Source organism: Manduca sexta, chromosome 27, assembly GCF_014839805.1.
Source record: "Manduca sexta isolate Smith_Timp_Sample1 chromosome 27, JHU_Msex_v1.0, whole genome shotgun sequence".
NCBI lineage: Eukaryota > Metazoa > Arthropoda > Insecta > Lepidoptera > Sphingidae > Manduca > Manduca sexta.
The window spans coordinates 13,733,634-13,755,128 of record NC_051141.1 but is presented as its reverse complement, the minus strand read 5'-3'; the positions used below and the strand labels follow the sequence as shown (position 1 = coordinate 13,755,128).

The 21,495-nt window shown below is 33.5% G+C and overlaps 1 protein-coding gene across 1 annotated transcript in view; it reads left to right on the top strand.

Moving 5' to 3' along the window:
- Positions 1–21,495, top strand: part of LOC115455748 (PDF receptor) — a 94,268-nt gene that overhangs the window by 57,563 nt on the left and 15,210 nt on the right. The window contains exons 3-7 of the mRNA XM_037444037.1: positions 7,651–7,761; positions 15,456–15,613; positions 17,184–17,287; positions 17,963–18,119; positions 20,890–21,119. Coding sequence (XP_037299934.1) covers positions 7,651–7,761; positions 15,456–15,613; positions 17,184–17,287; positions 17,963–18,119; positions 20,890–21,119 — 760 coding nt within the window. The remainder of the gene's footprint in view (positions 1–7,650; positions 7,762–15,455; positions 15,614–17,183; positions 17,288–17,962; positions 18,120–20,889; positions 21,120–21,495) is intronic.

Here is a 21,495-nt window from a genome sequence, read left to right as displayed (position 1 = left end):
GTATTACTAACCGAATTTTTCTTTTTTAATTATCGAGATAATTATCTAAATAACGTGAAAAAATATTTGTCCTACAAAATATAAGGTTTGGTTAGTGAGTCCCCTCTCTCCAACATGTATCATAAACAAGGTCATGAAAAATAATTACTACCCAGCTATTTTTTTTTATTGGTTAGCTAACATTTGCATAGCTTACCACTCACATTGTCCTACAAATTGCGTGGTATGTCATCTTCGTCCTACGCTTTAAAGTTGTAGTACTAATACTTAATGTAAAAATAATTACTATCAAGCTAAATGTTCGAGAATAGCTTCGTTTCAATGAGACGCCCAACAAATTCTTGTACGAAAATTCTCGATTGTGGTTTATAACTAAGATAATAGGGATGAAATATGTAGATTTGACGAATTAAAAAAAAAATTACTAACCGAATTTTCCTTTGTTAATTATCTGGATAATTATCTAAATAACGTGAAATAATATTTGTCCTACAAAATATAAGGTTTGGTTAGGGAGTCCCCTCTCTCCAACATGTATCATAACCAAGGCATGACCTTGGTTATGAAAAATAATTACTAACCAGCTGATTTTTTTTATTGGTTATCTAACATTTGCATGGTTTACCCACATTGTTCTACAAATTGCGTGGTACGTTATTCCAGTCCTCCACTTACATAGTTGAAATTCATGAAATTAAAAATAATATTATTTTGTACATTTTGCTATTGGAGCTGAGGCACACTATTATCCTTGCTCACAAACGCATGCGCACAGCATTGTTTACTGTGGACTAGGTATTTCATGCTTGCCCATGCTTGTGTCGATCATAACCATGTAAAGATGTTTTTAGTCAACCTCCTATTTTATTCGTCTTTCGAAAAATAATTTGAATAGTAATCTGTGCTGCAAAATAATAATGGAGTGTTTTTTGTGTAATTTATTATCTGAAAACTCTAATTTTCAAGAAAAAAGAGAAGAAATACAAAAAATAATAAAGATATGTGGCTTTCTTGTAAGACTTTATTATCTGCTCGTAGGATTATAAACACAAATTTTGTGATGCTGTATTGGTTGAAAGTTGGAGTGATTAAATAATCGGTTATCATTCCTCTTGTTACAAGGAATTTAGAGTAAAATCTAAATATTTGTCTTAAGGTAAAAGTAAGGTAGGTCTTAAGGTAAAGCAAAGGTAAGTCCATTGATTATTATTTTTATTTTAAATAAATAAAAAATAATTTTGTAAGTTCATATTTTTACGTAATTATCTGAAAAAAAAAAGGAGTAAGTAATATTAATCTGTAAGTTTTGCTGTATTCTTTTAATAATAATTATAGAAAGTATATTTTTCATATTTTCTTCAAAAATTTAGTTTATAAGATAAATATATTTGAAAATAGATAAAAATTTATATATTTTATATATTTATGAAAATAGTAAAATTTTCCACATGTTCTCAATTTACTCCATTAACAGTCGGAGAGTTCGGTTATGTTCGGAAATGCTCGATTGTTTTCGAGAATGCCTGTAAATTAAATTATCAATTGCCATCCAATATATTTTATATTGCATAGAAAAATAATTTATGTGCTTAATTTCTTTACGATTTAAATTTATATTCTTATATAACTAAGTATATTTAACTAAGAATTAATTTAATGTAAGTTCAATTTTCAATCGTTTCATTTCATTTCATTTTGTATACCCTAAAATTATTAATCTTGTAGGACTAATAAAACATACCTTTTTTTTGTAGGACGTTGTTTTATTTGGACGACAAATATATTAACCTATCATGTGATACCTTTGTCCTACAGTTACTAATAAAAAAAAGTCCTGCGATATTGACAACTTATGAGCGTAGGACCAAGATGACATACCACGCAATTTGTAGAACAATGTAGTAGTAAGCTATGCAAATGTTAGCTAACCAATAATAAAAAAAAATTGCTGGTTAATAATTATTTTTCATGACCTTGTTTATGATACATGTTGGAGAGAGGGGACTCACTAACCAAACCTTATATTTTGTAGGACAATTTTTTCACGTTATTTAGATAATTATCTCGATAATTAACAAAGATAAATTCGGTTAGTAATAATTTTTTAAAATTCGTCAAATCTACACATTTTGTCCATGCTACCCATATTAAGCTACCATTTACCATCATTACTGTAAGGAAAAACTTCGGCGTCTAGTCAAAAGGAAGCTACCCACGAAAAATCAGCTTGATAGTAATAACCGATGAAAAGTGTACCAGGGAACCTGTACTAACACTTATTTAATACACATTTCAAGCAGTTCAACGTAAACAATGCTGTCGTAAAATATATTCGGCTTTTAATTAATCTTTCGTGAAATAGAGAGAGATAGCAATAATTCGGTATCTTATGACTTATCCCGTCGGCCCATTCTAATTACAGGCACCAACCCTTAAACTACGAGAACGAATAATGCAAAATTAATTATACTTAAACATAAAAATATACCAAATTTTTAACTCATAGCTTTCATGGAGTCATTTTCAGTTAGTTATTAAACTAAATAATTAATCTTAGGAATGATGAGACGTCAAAAACATAAATATAAGTTAAAGGCAAATTTTAATTTTCCATCTCGCTTTCTTTTAAGGCTAATTTTAGCCAAAGTAGCCCCCATGAAGGGCTATTTTTTTATGAATATGTAAGTTGAGAGCCTGGAGAAATTATGTGCTACCTTAGAAGCACGAAATCACCTGTTTAGATTTTTAATTTAAAGTTGAAAATTTAAGTCATAATTCAAAGAACGTAAGTTTTTCACTTTACACCAACATTTTCATAATTTTCATTACAGTTACGAAGCTCATTGTTTTTAGCAAAAATAAGTACAAATAATAAAAAATTTATTGCAACAAAAAAATCTCGAAGAAGTCTTCTACTTAAAAAAATAATAATTTAATTTTTCAAATCGTAAATTCACAAAAATTCAGAAGAATATTCATAACTCGAAATCTATGAAAAATCATAAAGTGATTCGGATACCCCAAGGGGTGCTCTGTCTCTGGACTACCGCTTGATACTTTTTTCTGGGAGACCATGTATGTTTTATAACCAGCAAGTAACTCAAATAGACTAAAACCATCTTAAATTCCCACACGGCTGTCCTGACTATTCATCTGCCTCAGATAAAATATCTTCGTTTTCCCACTTCGGCTTCATCAGATCAGCGGACCTAATTGTGCTGATTAGACCTTCTTGAAAACTGTGTCTTCTTGATAACTTCTAAATCGCTAACTATATAAAATGTTACTGCTTTTCTTTAGCTTTTAACATTTTCTTCTTGTATTTAAGTTAGGATACTGAAGTGACTTTGGTTAAAATAATAAGAAAAATCACACTTTACTACTTACTTCATTTTTTAATTTTTTCTCTTTAGTTGGGCTATACGCTACATTGGCCACGCCCAACCAACTTTTCTTCCGTCTTTACTATACTAAAGTATCCTCTTTCATGATTCTTTCTTATTATTACAGTTTGCATCTTCTTCATCTTCTTAGGTACAACAAATACTTTATTGCCATTCGTATTGACATTTATTGAGGTAACTTATTTTTTTTTACCATACTAGATTCTTTAGGTTTATTTACTACATGTTTAGTTATCATCGATTTATTCAATTCAAGTGACCCATATTTAATTGTTGGAATATTCCTGGATTTAATTTTTGTAGAGATCGATTTGTTTCTTTTTTTTTTCATCAACTGTTGCATTGCTTTAGTGTAACATTTTACGACTATTTTGAACATCATCTACTTTTATGAAAGTTATTATGGTAACACCTATCTTCACCCATTTAAATGGGACTAGATCCATGTTTTTTTTTTCAAAACATTTAGCGTCTCTTCGGGTTTAATTGCGCAATCAGGGGCTTTATGTCCAAAGTCATTAAATTTAAGACATTTAACACCTTTTGTGCATGTAGAAGAATAATAATCAACCTCGCCGCAATTAAAGCATCTTCTCTTATGCGTGCCAAAATTGGATTGTTTTCGGTTTCCTTGATAAGACGAAGTTGAAGAAATTAGTCGAAAAAGCATTTTCTTTTTAAATTCGCTGTAAATCTCTAACTTCTTGCCAAATTCCTTAAGATCAGAAGCAGAATAAAGAATTATTATATTAGATTCAGCGTCTCTAATTCCATCAATCACATATTCAATCAGTTCTGCATCTTCATCCTTTCTATGTAATCCATGTAAAGCTATTTCTTTCATTGCCAAGAAATACTGTTAGTATGTCTCTTCATTTTTCATTTTACGAGTAACTAGTCTCTTATCAATAATTACACTATTTAATTTTGGAGTAAATTCTTTTATGAGTCCCACAGATTTGTATAGTGCTTTACTCTTTCGATTACAATTTGGCAGTACCTCCTAAAAGCCGTTGTGCGAAGACTTCAGCAATTCAGAAACATCTTCAAATTCTGCATCTCATTCATTTGAATTCATTAATAGGGTAAGTGTCTTCTCCGGTAACATATTCATCGATTTCTCCAAATCGCGAAAAGAAATATGTAGGTACCTCGACATCGTGATATTTTTCTTCTTGACTCTGCTCATATTTTTTTTTTTCGGTTGCATTCTTGTTAAATTATCTGTAAAATTCTGGACCTTCGTTATTCTCCTTAATACATCCCGTAGCCTTCAATGACGTTACGTAGAGCGTCCCAAAGCATTTGCATCGGTGATACTTCGTCTTTTATCGATTTTGTACACTACATGCCAATATTTAGCTTGATCCCGGACGAGCCCCTAAAATGTTGTGGGATGTTGAAATTGAATAAAAATAATTTTAACAAAATATTTACAATAAACCACTCAAACCATAAAATAATTTCACATAACTGGTGTATACTGGATACCAATTTTGGAGTACAGTTCACAAATTTAAATATTTCCTTAATAGCTTCCATTTGCTGTGCTGCGGAGGTGTGTTCATCTGACTTGCTGACTTTGTACGCTGGCAGCACATTGTTTTCGTATATTCGTTAATGTATTTATTTAGCTTAACTAACAATTTTAATTAGGCACCGACTCCAAAATTGGTATCCAGTATATACTTGTTATGTGAAACTATTTTATGGTTTTGAGTGGTTTTTGAAGGCGGTTTAATTTTTTGTTAAAATAATTTTTTATTTTTGCTTTTTTGTTTTAGTAAAAAATTGACTGTCTCGATGGCGTAGATGTGTTTCGCTCACAATACGACTATCGCGTTGAGAAGTTGCACCTCTGAGTACCCCTGACAAAGGGAAAAAGGTGTAATGCTATATATATATATGTATGTAAGAAGTAGATTCAAGCAAACCCAACGCAAAAACACAACTCATATACTTCGATCACAGTACAACTATCGCGCTGTGGTGTTAAACTGCTGCCTACCCCTAAAATGGGAAAAAGGTGTGCTGCTATTTATATGTAAGAAGTAGAATCAACTAAACCCATCGCAAAAACGACTGATATGTTTCACACGCAGTACGACTATCGCGCTGAAATGTTACGCCTCTGCCTACCCCTGATACGGGGAAAAGGTGTTATGCTATATGTATAAGTATGTGAGAAGTACACTGAACCAAATCCAACGCAAAAACATAACTAAAAATGTCACAAGAAAGCAAAATTGGCGATTTCGTTCACTTAGCCTACATAATTATTCTAGTTTTTTTAGTTTTAAAACCAAACTACTAAAGCGATTTTGAAAAAAATTTATGGGACCAATCTGGAGAAATATTCTTTCGAATAAAAAAATAATTATCCAAATCGGTTCATAAATGAGCGAGTTCTGAGGTAACAAACATACAAAAAAAAACATTCACGTCGAATTGATAACCTCCTCCTTTTTTTTAAGTGGTTAAAAATAGCGAACCTCTTCTGAATAATTTTATTGTTTATTTTTACAAATCTTATGTATCTTATTTTCTTCATACGTCCGAATTTCATTTAATATATTTAATAACCAGCCAATAACTCCAAACAGATTAAAACCTTAGATTAAGTATTCCCACATAATATATCTTTTTTATTTCTTCTTTCCTGCCAGTCCGAGGTGGCTTCTTTGTTTACTTTATAGTGTTTCATACTTTTATAATATTCTCATGTACCTTGACTAAGCATAACAGAAAGAATGTGTGTATTGAAACAAAATTTGTTTCGTGTAGAGGATTTTGTACCCTTTTGAATGCAAAACACGAGCCGGCGAACCAGTTTTAAATTACAGCAGGGTAATCCGATAATAGTTGCAGACTTGTCGAAAAATTAATAGTCCATTGAAATGTTACATTTTTTAGGCCTTACCTTGCGTTTTTTAGAGGACGCAATTTTATTTTTTTGAAGTGTAGGGGGGGTCAGTCTAAAGCTAAAACCAAGTTTGTGGGGTCGCCACCCTTGTCCCACGGCCGCCATCTTAAAAATAGGGGTTGAAATGGTTTTACGATGTATCTCTTAAACTATTTATCTGACAAAAAAATTATAAACATTTTTGTTGCAAATTAAACTCTCTACAACTTTGGTCTAGTAACTTTTGTCGTAGAACTATAAATAAAAAAGTTATGAGCGAAAATGTTATGAAATTCAATGTTAAGCAATGTCCATTGCAACGTCATCAGAACGTGTGTTTATAAGGTTCATAATACTTTTTGTACTCTCATTAATACCCAAATACCCAAGGGACCATTAGGGAACAAAAAACATCTGCCTGCTATTATTATTATTATTTCTAACCTCTGTTGTTGTAAGAATAGCTGATAATATTATGTTGAAGTTGTCGTTCAACTTATATCTTTTAGTTGTGCTACATATTTCTGTACGTGCGGATGTATTTTATACGATTTCGAATGATTTTAGACACGATTTTAACTTTAGTGAAAACTACTTTTTTTTTATTAGCATTTTGACTTTAAAAGTCAAAATGCTAATAAATAACTTACTTACTACAACTTCAACACAATATTATCAGCTATTCTTACAATAAGAGAGGTTAGAAATAATAATAATAATAGCAGGCAGATGTTCTTTTGTTCCTTAATAGACCCTTGGGTATTTGGGTATTAATGACAGTACAAAAAAAGTATTATGAACCTTATAAACACACGTTCTGATGACGTTGCAATGGACATTGCTTAACATTGAATTTCTTAACATTTTCGCTTATAACTTTTTTATTTATAGTTCTACGACAAAAGTTACAAGACCAAAGTTGTAGAGAGTTTAATTTGCAACAAAAAATGTTCATACATTTTTTGTCAGATAAATAGTTTAACAGATACATCGTAAAACCATTTCAACCCCTATTTTTAAGATGGCGGCCGTGGGACAAGGGTGGCGACCCCACAAACTTGATTTTAGCTTTAGACTGACCCCCCCTACACTTCAAAAAAATAAAATTGGGTCCTCTAAAAAACGCAACCCCAAATGTAACTTTTCAATGGACTATAATACTTTGCCGCGATATCAAACATCAGCACTCGAACCTTGAACAAAATCGATTGTTGTCTAAATTGATTTATGATTTCAGACAAATAATTGTGTTATTATTACTTTGTACTACCTATAATAGTTTATTGAATTTGGTTTAAATTTTCAAGTCGCTGTCGTATATTTATTATATATATTTTTTGTCAGGCTATTCGTATTGCAATGCAACCTATGACGGGTACCTGTGCTGGCCGCCGACACAGGCAGGCGCAGTTGTTGAACAAAACTGCCCCACTGAACGCCTAAGCGATACATCGAGTGAGTATAATCAGAGACCACATAACCACATAATTAGATGGTCACTTGTATAAGCAGTTTGAGTGAAACATATATCCAAGTGCCTGTTACATGTTGACACAATATCATAATACTAACACTCAAAGTATGAATAAATAATAATATAATTCTAATTGTTGAAATTTTAATTTTGATATCTAATGTACTATGTGACATCATATATTTTACATTATACATATGAGGTACATAAACATTTCTTATATTTCATTTGGTTTCAAAAATATGTAAATTAAAACAGAGCAATTTTGTTATAAATACTTAGCGATAGTAAAAACGTAATTATTACCATCGAATTAGTGGCTGTCGACTAAACAAATAGTTTAGTGACAAAAATATAGTTACGGCCACTAATATTCGCCGATACTAGCGTATCCAGAATGTCGTGACACTCTTTAGTGGGCCTCAAATTTACTAGAGTCCCGACCATTCTGGGTTTTTCAAGAATGTTCCACAGACATCTATAGTACATGCGGCTGGCTATAAAAGGAGTGCGCGCGCGGCCGTCGCGTTGCGAGGCAGCTTTAAATTTATACGATCAAAGAACACAATCAAAAATGACCATCCAAGAGAGACTTCTATGGGCTTCACTTCGCTTAACATCACGTGCAGTAAAGCCACTTTGCTAAGCTATTATGAACAAAAAAACTTCTTCAACAAGGGTAGCTAGGGAAAATGTAAAAAATAGGCATAATATAAATATATGTATACCTATTTCATATATTTGAAAAAGAATGTTTATCAAGCTAAACATTTAAATTCGTGGGAATTAGAGAGATATCCCAATATAAGCGTAGGTGGATACGTAGTAGCTATTTATCCTGTAATGACTCCTGATCAGATCAGAATCGACGCAGATTCCGTTGGATGTTGGCATTTCGGATATGCAAATATCTGTATCTTTCTTAATAGGTATAAAGCAATTTTTATTGAAATGTTCTTTTTTATTGAAATGTTTTGTTTTTATTCTCCGGCGCCTACGGGCGGTAGATTTTCGATATGTACTTGTACCATGCGGCAAAACTCACACTGCGCCGTGGTTACAAATATCAGACGTAAGTAACTAATATTATGAAGGGGAGTAAGAAGTAACACGGTATTTTCACAGCGAACTTTAACATTATAGCTTATTTCTTACAGAATAAAATTTTAAATAGCAGTGATTGTGAAGGTATTTTATTTTACTAAGTAAAGAAGTTATTTGTTAATGCTGTTCTTTCTCCAACATCTTGATTCTCTATACCTAGTCTTGCCATAAATATTGTAATAAAGAAAAAAGAAAATTGTTAACTGCAAATAACATTTATTACTTTTACAGTGTGTCAGTTTAATACATAAATATAAAACAATTAAAAATATAAAAAGCTTATTCGAAGTGGTCTCCATTGGCTGCAATACAGTCCTTTAAACGATGAGGCCAGTTATCAATAGAAGCACGCACTCTTTCCATGGGAAAATTCTTCACTGCCAATCGTATAGATTGTTTTAGGGACTCAAATTATCATGGCGTTTAGAGCAAGCTGTACTCTCTAAAACTGACCACAAATCATAATCCAGCGGATTAAGATCGGGACTAGACGACGGCCAGTCTTCAGCTCTGATGAAGTCCGAAACGTTCGATTCCAACCAAGACTGCGTGGACCGAGCTTTATGACCCGGCGCCGAGTCTTGCTGGAAGGACCATACTTGGTTATTGAACATGGTGATGTTAAGGGGCTTAACTACCTTCTCAAGAATGGTATCTTGATACACTTGTGCCGATGTTTTGATACCTTTTTCACAAAAATATGGCTCAGTCACTCCTTCATAGCTAACACCCCACCAAACCATCACTGAAGTCGGATAATGTCCACGTTGCACTCTGTCGACTAATTGGGAAGCTTCCTTAGAGCTTTGAGCATAAATACGGTCATTTTGTTTGTTAAAATGTTGCTCAATTGTAAAAATTTTCTCATCCGTAAACAAAATTTTTCTGTGACCTCCCTTTGCGTACCGCTTCAGTAGTTGTTTCGATTTTACCACCCTATTCTTCTTTAAATTATCAGTTAAGAAATGGCCAGTGCGTCTCTTATAGGCTGCAAGTCCTAAGTCATCTTTTAAAATACGCGACATGGTTCTAGGTGCTATCTTCATTTCCCGAGATAAAATCTTTTGCTTTCGGACAGGATTTCTTCGAATTCTTTCCCTTACTGCTTTGACCACCTTTTTCGTACGAACACTACGTGGACGGCCAGATCTTTTTCTGTCACAAACAGAGGAGGTCTCATTGTACCTATTAATAGCCCGGTACACAAACATTTTACTAATACCAAGTGTATGGAGAGTTTTAAAAATTGCATTTGGCTCCATACCTACTTTGTGTAATGCTATCACAGCGATTCGGTTCTCTTTATCACCCCACACCATTTTAATATCGCAAAATATTTTACAATGTATTGGCGCCAAAATGAGAAAACACAATGAACAATCGTATAAAAATGACAGATTCGAAATTCAAATGTAATATTTTTTTATAATTAAGTGTAACAGTATTTATGGCCAGACTAAGTACTGTTCTCATTATGAATAATATCAGCAGTCGGTAACATCACTTCGATTAGAACTTCCTCTAACCTGTCATTCCGACAAATCTTGTGCAAAACTGCAGATGCAATTATTATTGCTTGAACTTTAGGTAAAGATAAGCGCAATGTCAGTGCAACCACAGGGAAGCGATGCTTCCATATACCAAATGTCCTGAGAGTGATAATATAAATATTTTAGAATAAGTTTTATATAAAATTTGTATGAAAACTAATGATAACTAATGAACATTTTTATGATTTTAATAAATTACATTAGATGTTATTATATAACGAGGTAATTTATTACACTTTGTTTAGAGGATAGTGACAAGAACTACTGAACACATTTAATAATTCTTTCACTAATTGAAAGTAGTGCTATCCCTGTGTACAGGCTCCAGCCTAATATAATTAATAGGTATGTAATGCATTATTCTAGTCTGGAATAAAAGTTATAATAAATAAATAACACCATAGCTCCTAAAAAAAATAATTCAATTGCCCCTTGTGAGTTAGTAGCTATCTAATAGTTTGGAAGATACGGTATTTTTTCTAAATAACGTCAAATATTATTTACCTTGTAGAAGTAACACGAATATACGGCATCAGTTTAACTAACAATGATTGGCAAACAGATTTCAAAAGCCTAAATCTAAACGTGAAATCAAACTCATCCAGGGTCTACATGTAGTTAACTCTTTTCATTACCCGTGATGAAGCGCGACTTTCCGTTCGCTATCAGTATCCCTATCGGATAGCTGAGCTAGTCCCTCCAAATCACTGTCGTCACTATCACTGTAGAATATGGAAATTTCCATTGCCTTTTCTTTTCCTTAAAATCAGTGCAAGCGATATTCAAAACATACGAAGTAAACCGAGGAATTGGTCCGATTGGAAAATACGATTATTTACAATGATCGAATCAAATGTCAAAACGGTTAGATAGGGTATTGACAAGCGTAAACTGTCATTTTCAAACTGAGGGGAATCTATAGTCTGTAATCCGTCCTCTCAAAGATCGATTATTATTAGAGATAGCTTACTCAATCTATGGATTGGTTATTGGCATGCTTTATCCAAAAAAACGAATGAATTATCAGTCTATGATAGGATACATTGGATTAGGATTGATTATTTATTTCGGGCGTTAATCGTCACGTGCCAATCTTACTCTATCCAAAAAAGTTACGATTAGGCATTCGTCAATTCTGCGGTCATAAATGTATCAATAATTGAATTATAATAATTAACTGTACTATACTCGCGTCAAATCTTCGCTGCACGCGGGGCAATAAGTGTGGAAAAGGTATGCCTATATAATGTTCTCTGTTGCACTTGTAAATCTTATGGAAGGTAATAGTGATGTTCCACTATCTCATCGATATTAATACGATACATCGTTCACAAAAAACGAAATAAAAAAATGAAATTATTTAAATAAAAACTTTTTACAATAAAAACTGAAACCTAAGTGCAACAAAATAAGAGAAAGCTTTAACTCTTGGTCTCTCGTGAATCGCCGGCGAGCCAAGACAGCTACATGACATTTGCGTGTGTCACGGGATTATAACCTTATATACTACATATATACTACATAATAAGGTTATTTTTCCGTCACACGCGTAGCTGTCAATGTTTGCCGGCAAACATTCAGCTACCTCACGGGTTAAATACACTTTTAAAACTAGGTTTTAGTATACTATACATGCACATTGACCAAGAATCGAATTTAGTGTGCACTAGCGCGCACTCGGCGGCATTATTCCAGGAATCGATAAGTCATTAAGGATAACTTATTCATCGATAAGTGGCGCGGCGCACGTGCTACTCCCTATTGTACCGATGATTTATGGTCTCGCGGGCAGCGAAGGTTTAACACGAGTAAGTATAGCACCGTTTTCTTGCAAAGTAACACCAAGAAACGCTCAAACCCTCATTGCACTTTAGCCTCTCCTATCTCCCTTTTATCTTTATAGTTATCTAAGTTGTCCTTCAATAATAACGCGTGTAAGGGCAAAAGCCGGATATATCCCGAAAACTGAACAAGGCCCACTGACCTTAATTTGTTTTTCTCTCTTGTTAACCTAATTATTTTTTTTATTGAACGATGATGGATATTTCCGCTGAACAGGGATGGATTTAGAAACATGTTTGTCGATTATGTCATTTTCTACTTAATAAAACAAAGATACCACATTCTTTACATAACAGACTAAATTCGTTTTCCCAATTTACTACATCTAGCTCTGACTTAATTTTCTTGTAATTCGCTTTGTAAAAGTAATACCTCTAGATGTTGTTAGTTTTTAGGGCTACAATATTCATGAATTCAATTACAATATCCAGAATTTATTTAACGTGAGTATTATCAAAAATCGTCCGAACCGTAGGTATTGCCGAGAACTAAGTCCAAAATTTTGTTTGTTATAAGTAATTAACGTTGTTGTGTTATATAATAATATTGTTAATGGCACCAAGTCAATAAGATTAAAAGATCGGACCAATGAACTTTGCCAAACTTTCAGTGTACCACAACTTATTTTTATAGAAACTGGTCAAGAGATACAACTTGCATTAAAATCACCAACTAGGCATACATTTTTTATGCCAACAGCACCGATAACGCGGCTGTAATTATTTATAAAATGTCCCTCGATATTTTTATTCAGTGGAGACGGGAGATATACACAACTAAATGTATATCGAATAATTTCTACTTTAATAAAAATATCTTTACATAGAAAAGAATAGAATTCGTTAAAAATTGCTATCAACACGCCCCCGCCATCTTTATTGGTATGAAAACCAGTGCTCTCGCAATCTCTTCTGTAAACAGTAAAATGATCGTCAAATAATCTAGCACCATAGATTTTGTTAGTCAACCACGTTTACTTTGGGAAACAATATCATAGTTTGCACATAGAATATTAGATAGAAATACGTAGTATTTCTCTAACATTCTGATAAATTAATCTATTTTGCAATGAAATGTGCCGTAATGTACACAGAAAAAGTACTAAGTATTATTAAAAATAGTAAATAACCATAAAAAAAATATATTTAAGTTAGTGTCGCTTGATTTCTAATATAAACAAATTCTTCATCTTGCGTTTTCCGCATGTAAAATCGACCTTAATTAATAATCCCTGGCGTCTGGGTGGGCAGTTGCATGTAATTATTATTAGTAGATAGGTGTTCAAAAATGTATGTCGGGGTTTTTTCTCCAATGGCTAAAATGCATAATTTTTGCGAAGAATGTATCTCGATATCTATAAATAGTAAAATGTAATAATGATAGGCGAGGCCTTTTATCGTCTATTACTTTTTAACACGCGTGTGCAATGTTCTTTCAAAATTCGCGATACCACCACAGGCTGAGCAACGATATAGATAGCAAGTTTTTCTGTCTGTGCTCGGTAACGCATTGTATCTCGATATTAATAAAGCGATTATTCTGCTCAGTAACCTGAATTCAGATTTATACGTTTTGCAGCATAATACGTAGCGTATGGCCTAATTATTTTAATGTAATTTAAGCGCGCCACTCTATCTAGATATACAATATATGAAAAATTCTCGTTTTCCACAATTTTTTAAATTAAATCAGCGGAGCCAAATCGTATTATTTTTTATTTATCATTGATGAAAATAAGTCTACAATGTAACAAACTAAAAAATACAATTTATTGTAAATAAAATAATACAGGAGACGAGGGCTAGTAAGACAATGGTACGAAATCGAAATGAAGCGAGCCATGTGACAGGGTATAAAAATAAATATTTAAAAATACCAGTTCGTTCTTCCAAGTAGGCGCTTAATCATTTGCGCCCTTATTTCCAACAATCATCGTAACTATTGATTAGTATATAAGTACTAAATAAAATATCAATGAAAATATTAGAAATTTCTTCTATCTACAATGACATATGACGATGTATAAAAATAATCATTAAAAAAACTACTATTTACCACTGTTATAACAAGCACCTGCTCCCTTACGCGTCTATATTATTGATACAACCGTCTTACCAAAACGCGCGCGTAAGGAAAGGTTGAACCCGGGACTGATATTATACTACTTTTTATTAAAATACAGATAGATAATTTTTGTCTTCCGTTATTTTAGGTACTGGAATAATTTCATGCAAATACTAGCGTACAACACCTATCTGTATTGTAATAAAACATGTATAGCAACTTAGGGTATTTCGTATCAGATCAAGACACGTGTCTTATAGAATTTGAAAAAATTTACGAGAAATAAATGTCTTAACAACTGTGCGTCAAGGTATTTTTCCGTTTTTCGTAGGTTAAAAGGCTTCTCGTCGTTTATAAAAGTTGTTGAGTTAAATGGCAGTAACTGTTGTTTTTTACGCAAAGCAATTGCGACAAATTTAACCATCATTCTTGAGCATTACTATGCTGTACAAAATAATGGTTTTAATAAAGGGGGTAGTTTCAAAACTAGTATCAAATCGATAGGGGTATTGAAGGTTCAATTAATTATGCAATTATAATACACTTGATATTGTCGTTAAGGTCTCCTTGGATGGGTGTTTTTATTTAGTGTTCAAAATATACTTATGTACACGTATATGTAATTCAAATTATGTAGATTTCAATAAATTAATTAATAATTATGAAACCTCTGATGTTTTGTTTTAATTACAAATTTCCTTAAAATAAACTACAAAAGAACATATTTGCACCTAGTTATACCTAGTATAACCAATTAAAAAAATAATATTACCGCCTTGTGTATTATTAATATTTCATAACGAACAAATACTTCATCATAAAATTTACGCCATCATAGACGTACCCAGGTTTTGCCCAAAGGAGACTAATTTTAAGCTCCGTACCAGGACATACAATGTAATTTCTAATTATAGGCAATCCCAATTGTAACTGAATACAAAAAATCATAAGCACATAATATCCAGAGAGAAAGGCAGTTTTTCCAAACTACTCCCTTCTCCTCCTCCTTCATACCTGGGTACGCCTATGCAGATCATGGCTAGAATGTAACCATCCATGGTTCGCGTACCAGTGTGCTTTAATCCGGGCTAAACCTTGCTTTTATTTTCATCGAGGCCACGCGTTTCGTAAATGCAGTGAAGAAGGGCTGTGGGTTGGTCGACGGCCTAACGAAACAAGCCCCTTCGGTTGGACCAACTTCACGCCGTGTTTCCCTGTAGAGGTTCAGCATTTATTGAATTTGGTGTACGACAATGATGACCAAAGTACGCAGGTAATGATCAATACTCGACGTACATATAATATACGATTTGAGTACGAATAGAACGGTGTACACGTACCAACATATATATTTTTATCTACACATTTTATGTAACTAGAACTGCATGAAATTGCTTCAAAAATTTCTTATTATAATAATATATGAAGCAATAGGCGTTTTATGGTTATTTATATTTATATGTGTATATTTTTATACATTTCTCTGAGTAATATACAGTCTAATTTATCTATAAATAAACTTCGGGTTCACTGAGCCTTTTCCTGCTCCACGCTAAGCTTTTAATAATCGTCCTTATGACTTCAAACAATATCATTAAAACTAAAAATAATATTTCCAAAGAATACTTGAACAGTACATTAATCCTATAAGATTAGAATTATTTCAAGAATTCTGGATACTTAAAATAAATAAAACAATATTATTATTTTTTTAAACTAGACAGGTCAATACAGTTAGATTGCAGCTCAAGGCAGCATAACTAAGACGTCTTTGTGACGGTATAAAAATATATTACGTCAGTCCTACATAGTATTGGAATCTGTTTATACGTGATCTGGAAGGTATATAAACATGATTAATCTTAGCCAATAGCTCCTGCAAGTGAAACGCCTCATTGCTGAAGACTCTTGTGTGCAAGCGTCACAGACATTTATGAGACCATATTATTGTCATCTGGTGAGCTTGTGTCCAATGTGTCTAGACTTAACAATTCACCATAGAAATAGGAAGCGGACAAGGTCGTCCTAATATTGAAATTGGGTCTATTTTAGAGTCCACCTTCGATATCGAAACATGCCTCTATGTTTATAATGAACAAAGTAATCATTGGAAATATGACCCAGTTTAGTAATAATTTATACCTAGGTCCATCATAGGTGTTAAAAAGTTTTGAAAGAAGTTATTAAAAACTTGTACACCCAGTTAACTTATTTATAATTTAATTAATTGAAATCACCATTACATGCTACTATTGTGCAAAATATTATTATAGAGACGCTTGTTGTTTACGTAGCTTATCGAGCTCGCAAAAATATTATGTTCTCAATTTTAGAGGATTAAGTTTTTATCATTATATCGTCTGCTCAGCGTCTATAAATATATACTATGAATAAATATTTTATTTTTCTAAAATTAAACGGCTTAACGGCATGGGGGAATATTTATTATAGAAATACATTTTAAGACTTTAAACTTTAATAGAAATTATCTATCATTTTTAAGCTTTGAAAAATGTTTACCAATGCTTTAGGACGCTAACGATTTTTCTTGTTAGGAAATAGGAAATGCATTGTATTCATAATAGATTAAATTGTGACAATTATTATAATTTAGGATTAGGTTCTGAGTGTCTTGAATTGTTAACGATTAATATAAAATACATCTTCTGGGGTAGCTTGAATAGACATTGATGAATCAAGTAAATACGTGTAATGCTGTAGTGTATAATATATAATATGTGCGTGGAAGACAAAAAAATCAAAGTAATATGTAGTAATATTAACCCTTTATATTATTTGAATCGGGCCTCGGCTAAATATAATCATTACGTTTTTTTTTTCAGACAAAATTTGACATTGCCAGTTCCACGCGATTAATGGAAATTATTGGATTCAGTATATCATTGATTGCGATATGTGTGTCACTTATCATATATACACAATACCGGTAAGTATAATTTGATAAGGACAAAAAGGTTCATCGCATCCATGCTCGTGGCATCTCTCTCTGGTTATGAGTCTTGACGTCGGGAGCGCAACGTTTCTTTATAAAAGATCTGTATATAATAATATATACAATTCTTCCGCGCACGGTCTTCACATCGAATGCACACCCATGCATGGGGGAACATTAGTCGCAGGTCGAATCACAAAGTGCAATGTGTGTAAGTACTTCTTGGTTGCATAACATATTGTGGACTAAAGGGGCCCGAGAATATTTCCCCTCCGCCCATCCTAGGAAATTCCCATCCTTCCCCTTTCTTTTGTTTCGCCACACAAGCCAGTTTACCTTCCGCAGGTTACCCCCAATGATAAGCGCGGTGGTTCCTCTTCCCAAAAACAATAATCTTTTTTACACTTGGTTCCTATTTCCTATAAATTTTGATATGGCGACCAGTACCTACCTAATAATCGTCGCGCTTCTTTATCATTCTTTAAAGTATTCATTACATTTGAAAAATTACGGTTATAAAACGGATTTTGTTTAATTGCACAACGTTTAATTCAGTCATGTTATAATTTTATCCGTTAAAAAATCAACATACTATACATCAATAATTTTCCAATTTTATTACTTTCCGATATTGACGTATATTCTACGTACCGATGTGCTTTATTTTAGATGTTTGCGAAACACCAGGACAAGGGTACATTGCTCTCTCTTCTCAGCTATGTTACTTCAAGTGATCATACGTTTGATTCTCTACGGGGATCAAGCCCTAGTTCGCTCATACCAAGAAATCTCCGGGAAGTCCGTTAAACAAGGAATCGATAATATGGTGAGTGGTCTGAAAATCTCATACTTATTTATTTTTTTGTAGATAAAATACTAATTACGAAGCTACATAGAAGCCACAGTAATTTCATTAACTTATATATTTCTGAGTCTACTATCATCTATACTTCTATCTATATATTACTAATTATAGTAATATATAGATAGAAGTGTAAATGATATATTATAATCTATACTATTATATAAAGCTGAAGAGTTTGTTTGTTTGTTTGAACGCGCTAATCTCAGAATCTACCGGTCCAATCCGAAAAAATCTTTTCGCATTGGATAGCCCTTTGTTCGTGGAGTGCTATAGGCTATATATCATCACACTATACCCAATAGGAGCGGAGCAGTAATGGCTAATCTCAGGAACTACCGGTCCAAACTGAAAAATTCTTTTTGCGTTGGATAACCCTTTGTTCGTGGAGTGCTATAGGCTATATATCATCACGCTATACCCAATAGGAGCGGAGCAGTAATGGCTAATCTCAGGAACTACCGGTCCAAACTGAAAAATTATTTTTGCGTTGGATAGCCCTTTGTTCGTGGATTGCTATAGGCCATATATCATCACGCTATACCCAATAGGAGCGGAGCAGTAATGGCTGATCTCAGGAACTACCGGTCCAAACTGAAAAATTCTTTTTGCGTTGGATAGCCCTTTGTTCGTGGAGTGCTATAGGCTATATATCATCACTCTATACCCAATAGGAGCGGAGCAGTAATGGCTAATCTCAGGAACTACCGGTCCAAACTGAAAAATTATTTTTGCGTTGGATAGCCCTTTGTTCGTGGATTGCTATAGGCTATATATCATCACGCTATACTCAATAGGAGCGGAGCAGTAATGGCTGATCTCAGGAACTACCGGTCCAAACTGAAAAAATATTTTTGCGTTGGATAGCCCTTTGTTCGTGGAGTGCTATAGGCTATATATCATCACGCTATACCCAATAGGAGCGGAGCAGTAATGGCTAATCTCAGGAACTACCGATTCGAACTGAAAAATTCTTTTTGCGTTGGATAGCCCTTTGTTCGTGGATTGCTATAGGCTATATATCATCACGCTATACCCAATAGGAGCGGAACAGTAATGGCTGATCTCAGGAACTACCGATCCAAACTGAAAAATTCTTTTTGCGTTGGATAGCCCTTTGTTCGTGGAGTGCTATAGGCTATATATCATCACGCTATACCCAATAGGAGCGTAGCAGTAATGGCTAATCTCAGGAACTACCAGTTTGAACTGAAAAAATCGTTTTGTGTTGGATAGCCCTTTATTTGTGGAGTGCTATATGCTGTATATCATTACGCTATGACCAATAGGAGCGGAGCAGTAATGGCTAATCTCAGGAACTACCAGTTTGAACTGAAAAAATCGTTTTGTGTTGGATAGCCCTTTATTTGTGGGGTGCTATAGGCTGTATATCATCACGCTATGACCAATAGGAGCGGAGCAGTAATGAAACATGTTGCAAATACGCGGACAACTTATTAGTTTTGAGAGCTTCCGCTGCGTGCACTGCCTAAACGGTTAAAGTTATGCAACAATGATGTATGACGGGATTGTTCCTCTTAAAAAGTTCTATAAAAATATATTATAAAACAAAGTCCCCCGCTGCATCCGTCTGCCTGAACGTCTTAAACTCAAAAACTACCCAACGTATTAAGATGAAATTTGGTATGGAGACAGTTTGAAACCCTGGGAAGAACATAGGCTCCCGGGAAACTACTACTTTTATAATGGAAAACTTTAGCCTGAGAAACTTTACAACGCGGGCGGAGCCGCGAGCAAAAGCTAGTTTATATAAATAAAGCTGTAGAGTTTGTTTGTTTGAATGCACTAATTTCAGGAACTACTGGTTCAAATTGAAAATTTCTTTAATATTAGATAGCCTATTTATGGACGACGGCCATTGGCTATATGACATCACGCTATGACCAATAGGAGCGGAGTATTAATGAAAAATGTTGCAATTTATTTATTTTAAGTTGTTGTTAAATTTACGCAACAATCATGTACGACGGAATTGTTCCCCTTAAAAAGTTCTAAAAAAGCTATACTAATATGTAAAACTGAAAGTTGTTTGTTTGAACGCTATAATCTCAGAAACTATTCATCATTATTAGCCGCAGGATGTCCACTGCTGAACATGGGCCTCCACCAAAGATTTCCAGATCGACCATTTCATTTCCATCATTTCGAATTTCAGAAATTATGAAACGGATTGTAATATTTTTTTAATAATATGTAGCTACATTACATCTGATTGCTATAGGCTACTTTTTATGCCGGGAAAACGAAAGCCGCGAGCAAATATAATACTACATCCCCCGCCCCATCTGTCTGCTTGTTTAAACCTATTATACTCAAAAACTACTTGACAAAATTCAATGAAATTTGGTATAAAAATAGTGGAGACTCTAGGAAGGACGTATGCATTTTTCTATACTGGCAAAATATATATCAAGACTTTATTCCGCTATTTATAATAAACTTATAAGCCGCGAGCAAACCCTAGTTTAAAATATAATGCTTCAACAGGCTTCACCCGACAGGTAATATTTTGTCGTGGTATTATTTTGTGCCTGTTACTCAATATGTGGAAATTTTCCTATATACTAAGTTATGGGTACTAATATTATAATTTCATGAAAATAAATTACAATAAATGGAACTTGATCTCGTAATGAATTCTATTCACGAAACATAAATTTTATACCGCTCATCATTCCGCAATGTAATATTATTATGTAATGTTTTGTTGCAGCCATATCTCTGCGAATCGTCGTACATCAGCTTAGAGTACGCTACATCCGTGATGTTTACATGGATGTTAATTGAAGGTTTATACCTTCATCAAGTGGTTACAACGAACTTTCTCCGAGGTGAAATACATTTTAAATATTATTACATCATTGGCTGGGGTCTACCAGTAGTATTCACCTCGGCGTGGGCTACCCTGACTGCAATAAATTACGGGCAACGGAAAAACCGTATGTAAGTATATTTTTTATTATTTATTTATTTATTCGAGTAACATAGGACTCATATTGTTAGTAAAGGATATTTTAAAAAAATAAACTTTGTTAGTGATTAAAAATAAACATTAAACATTAAAAATAAATTAATAATAATCAGTGCACCGCCGCACCATTCCATGTTAAATGGCACAACACCGAGCCACGTACCAATAATCCATTGTACCTGCAATTATTTGGAGAATGCTGTTGGAGCTGGCCCGAACCCTACTCACCCGAGACGCGCACCTCTTGCGCATTATGGTGTAAAACAATCTACGCGGGCGTCTGCAAAGATTCCTGATGCGCTACAGAAACAGGGCAACCCACCAACACTCTGAAAGCATTATTGTATT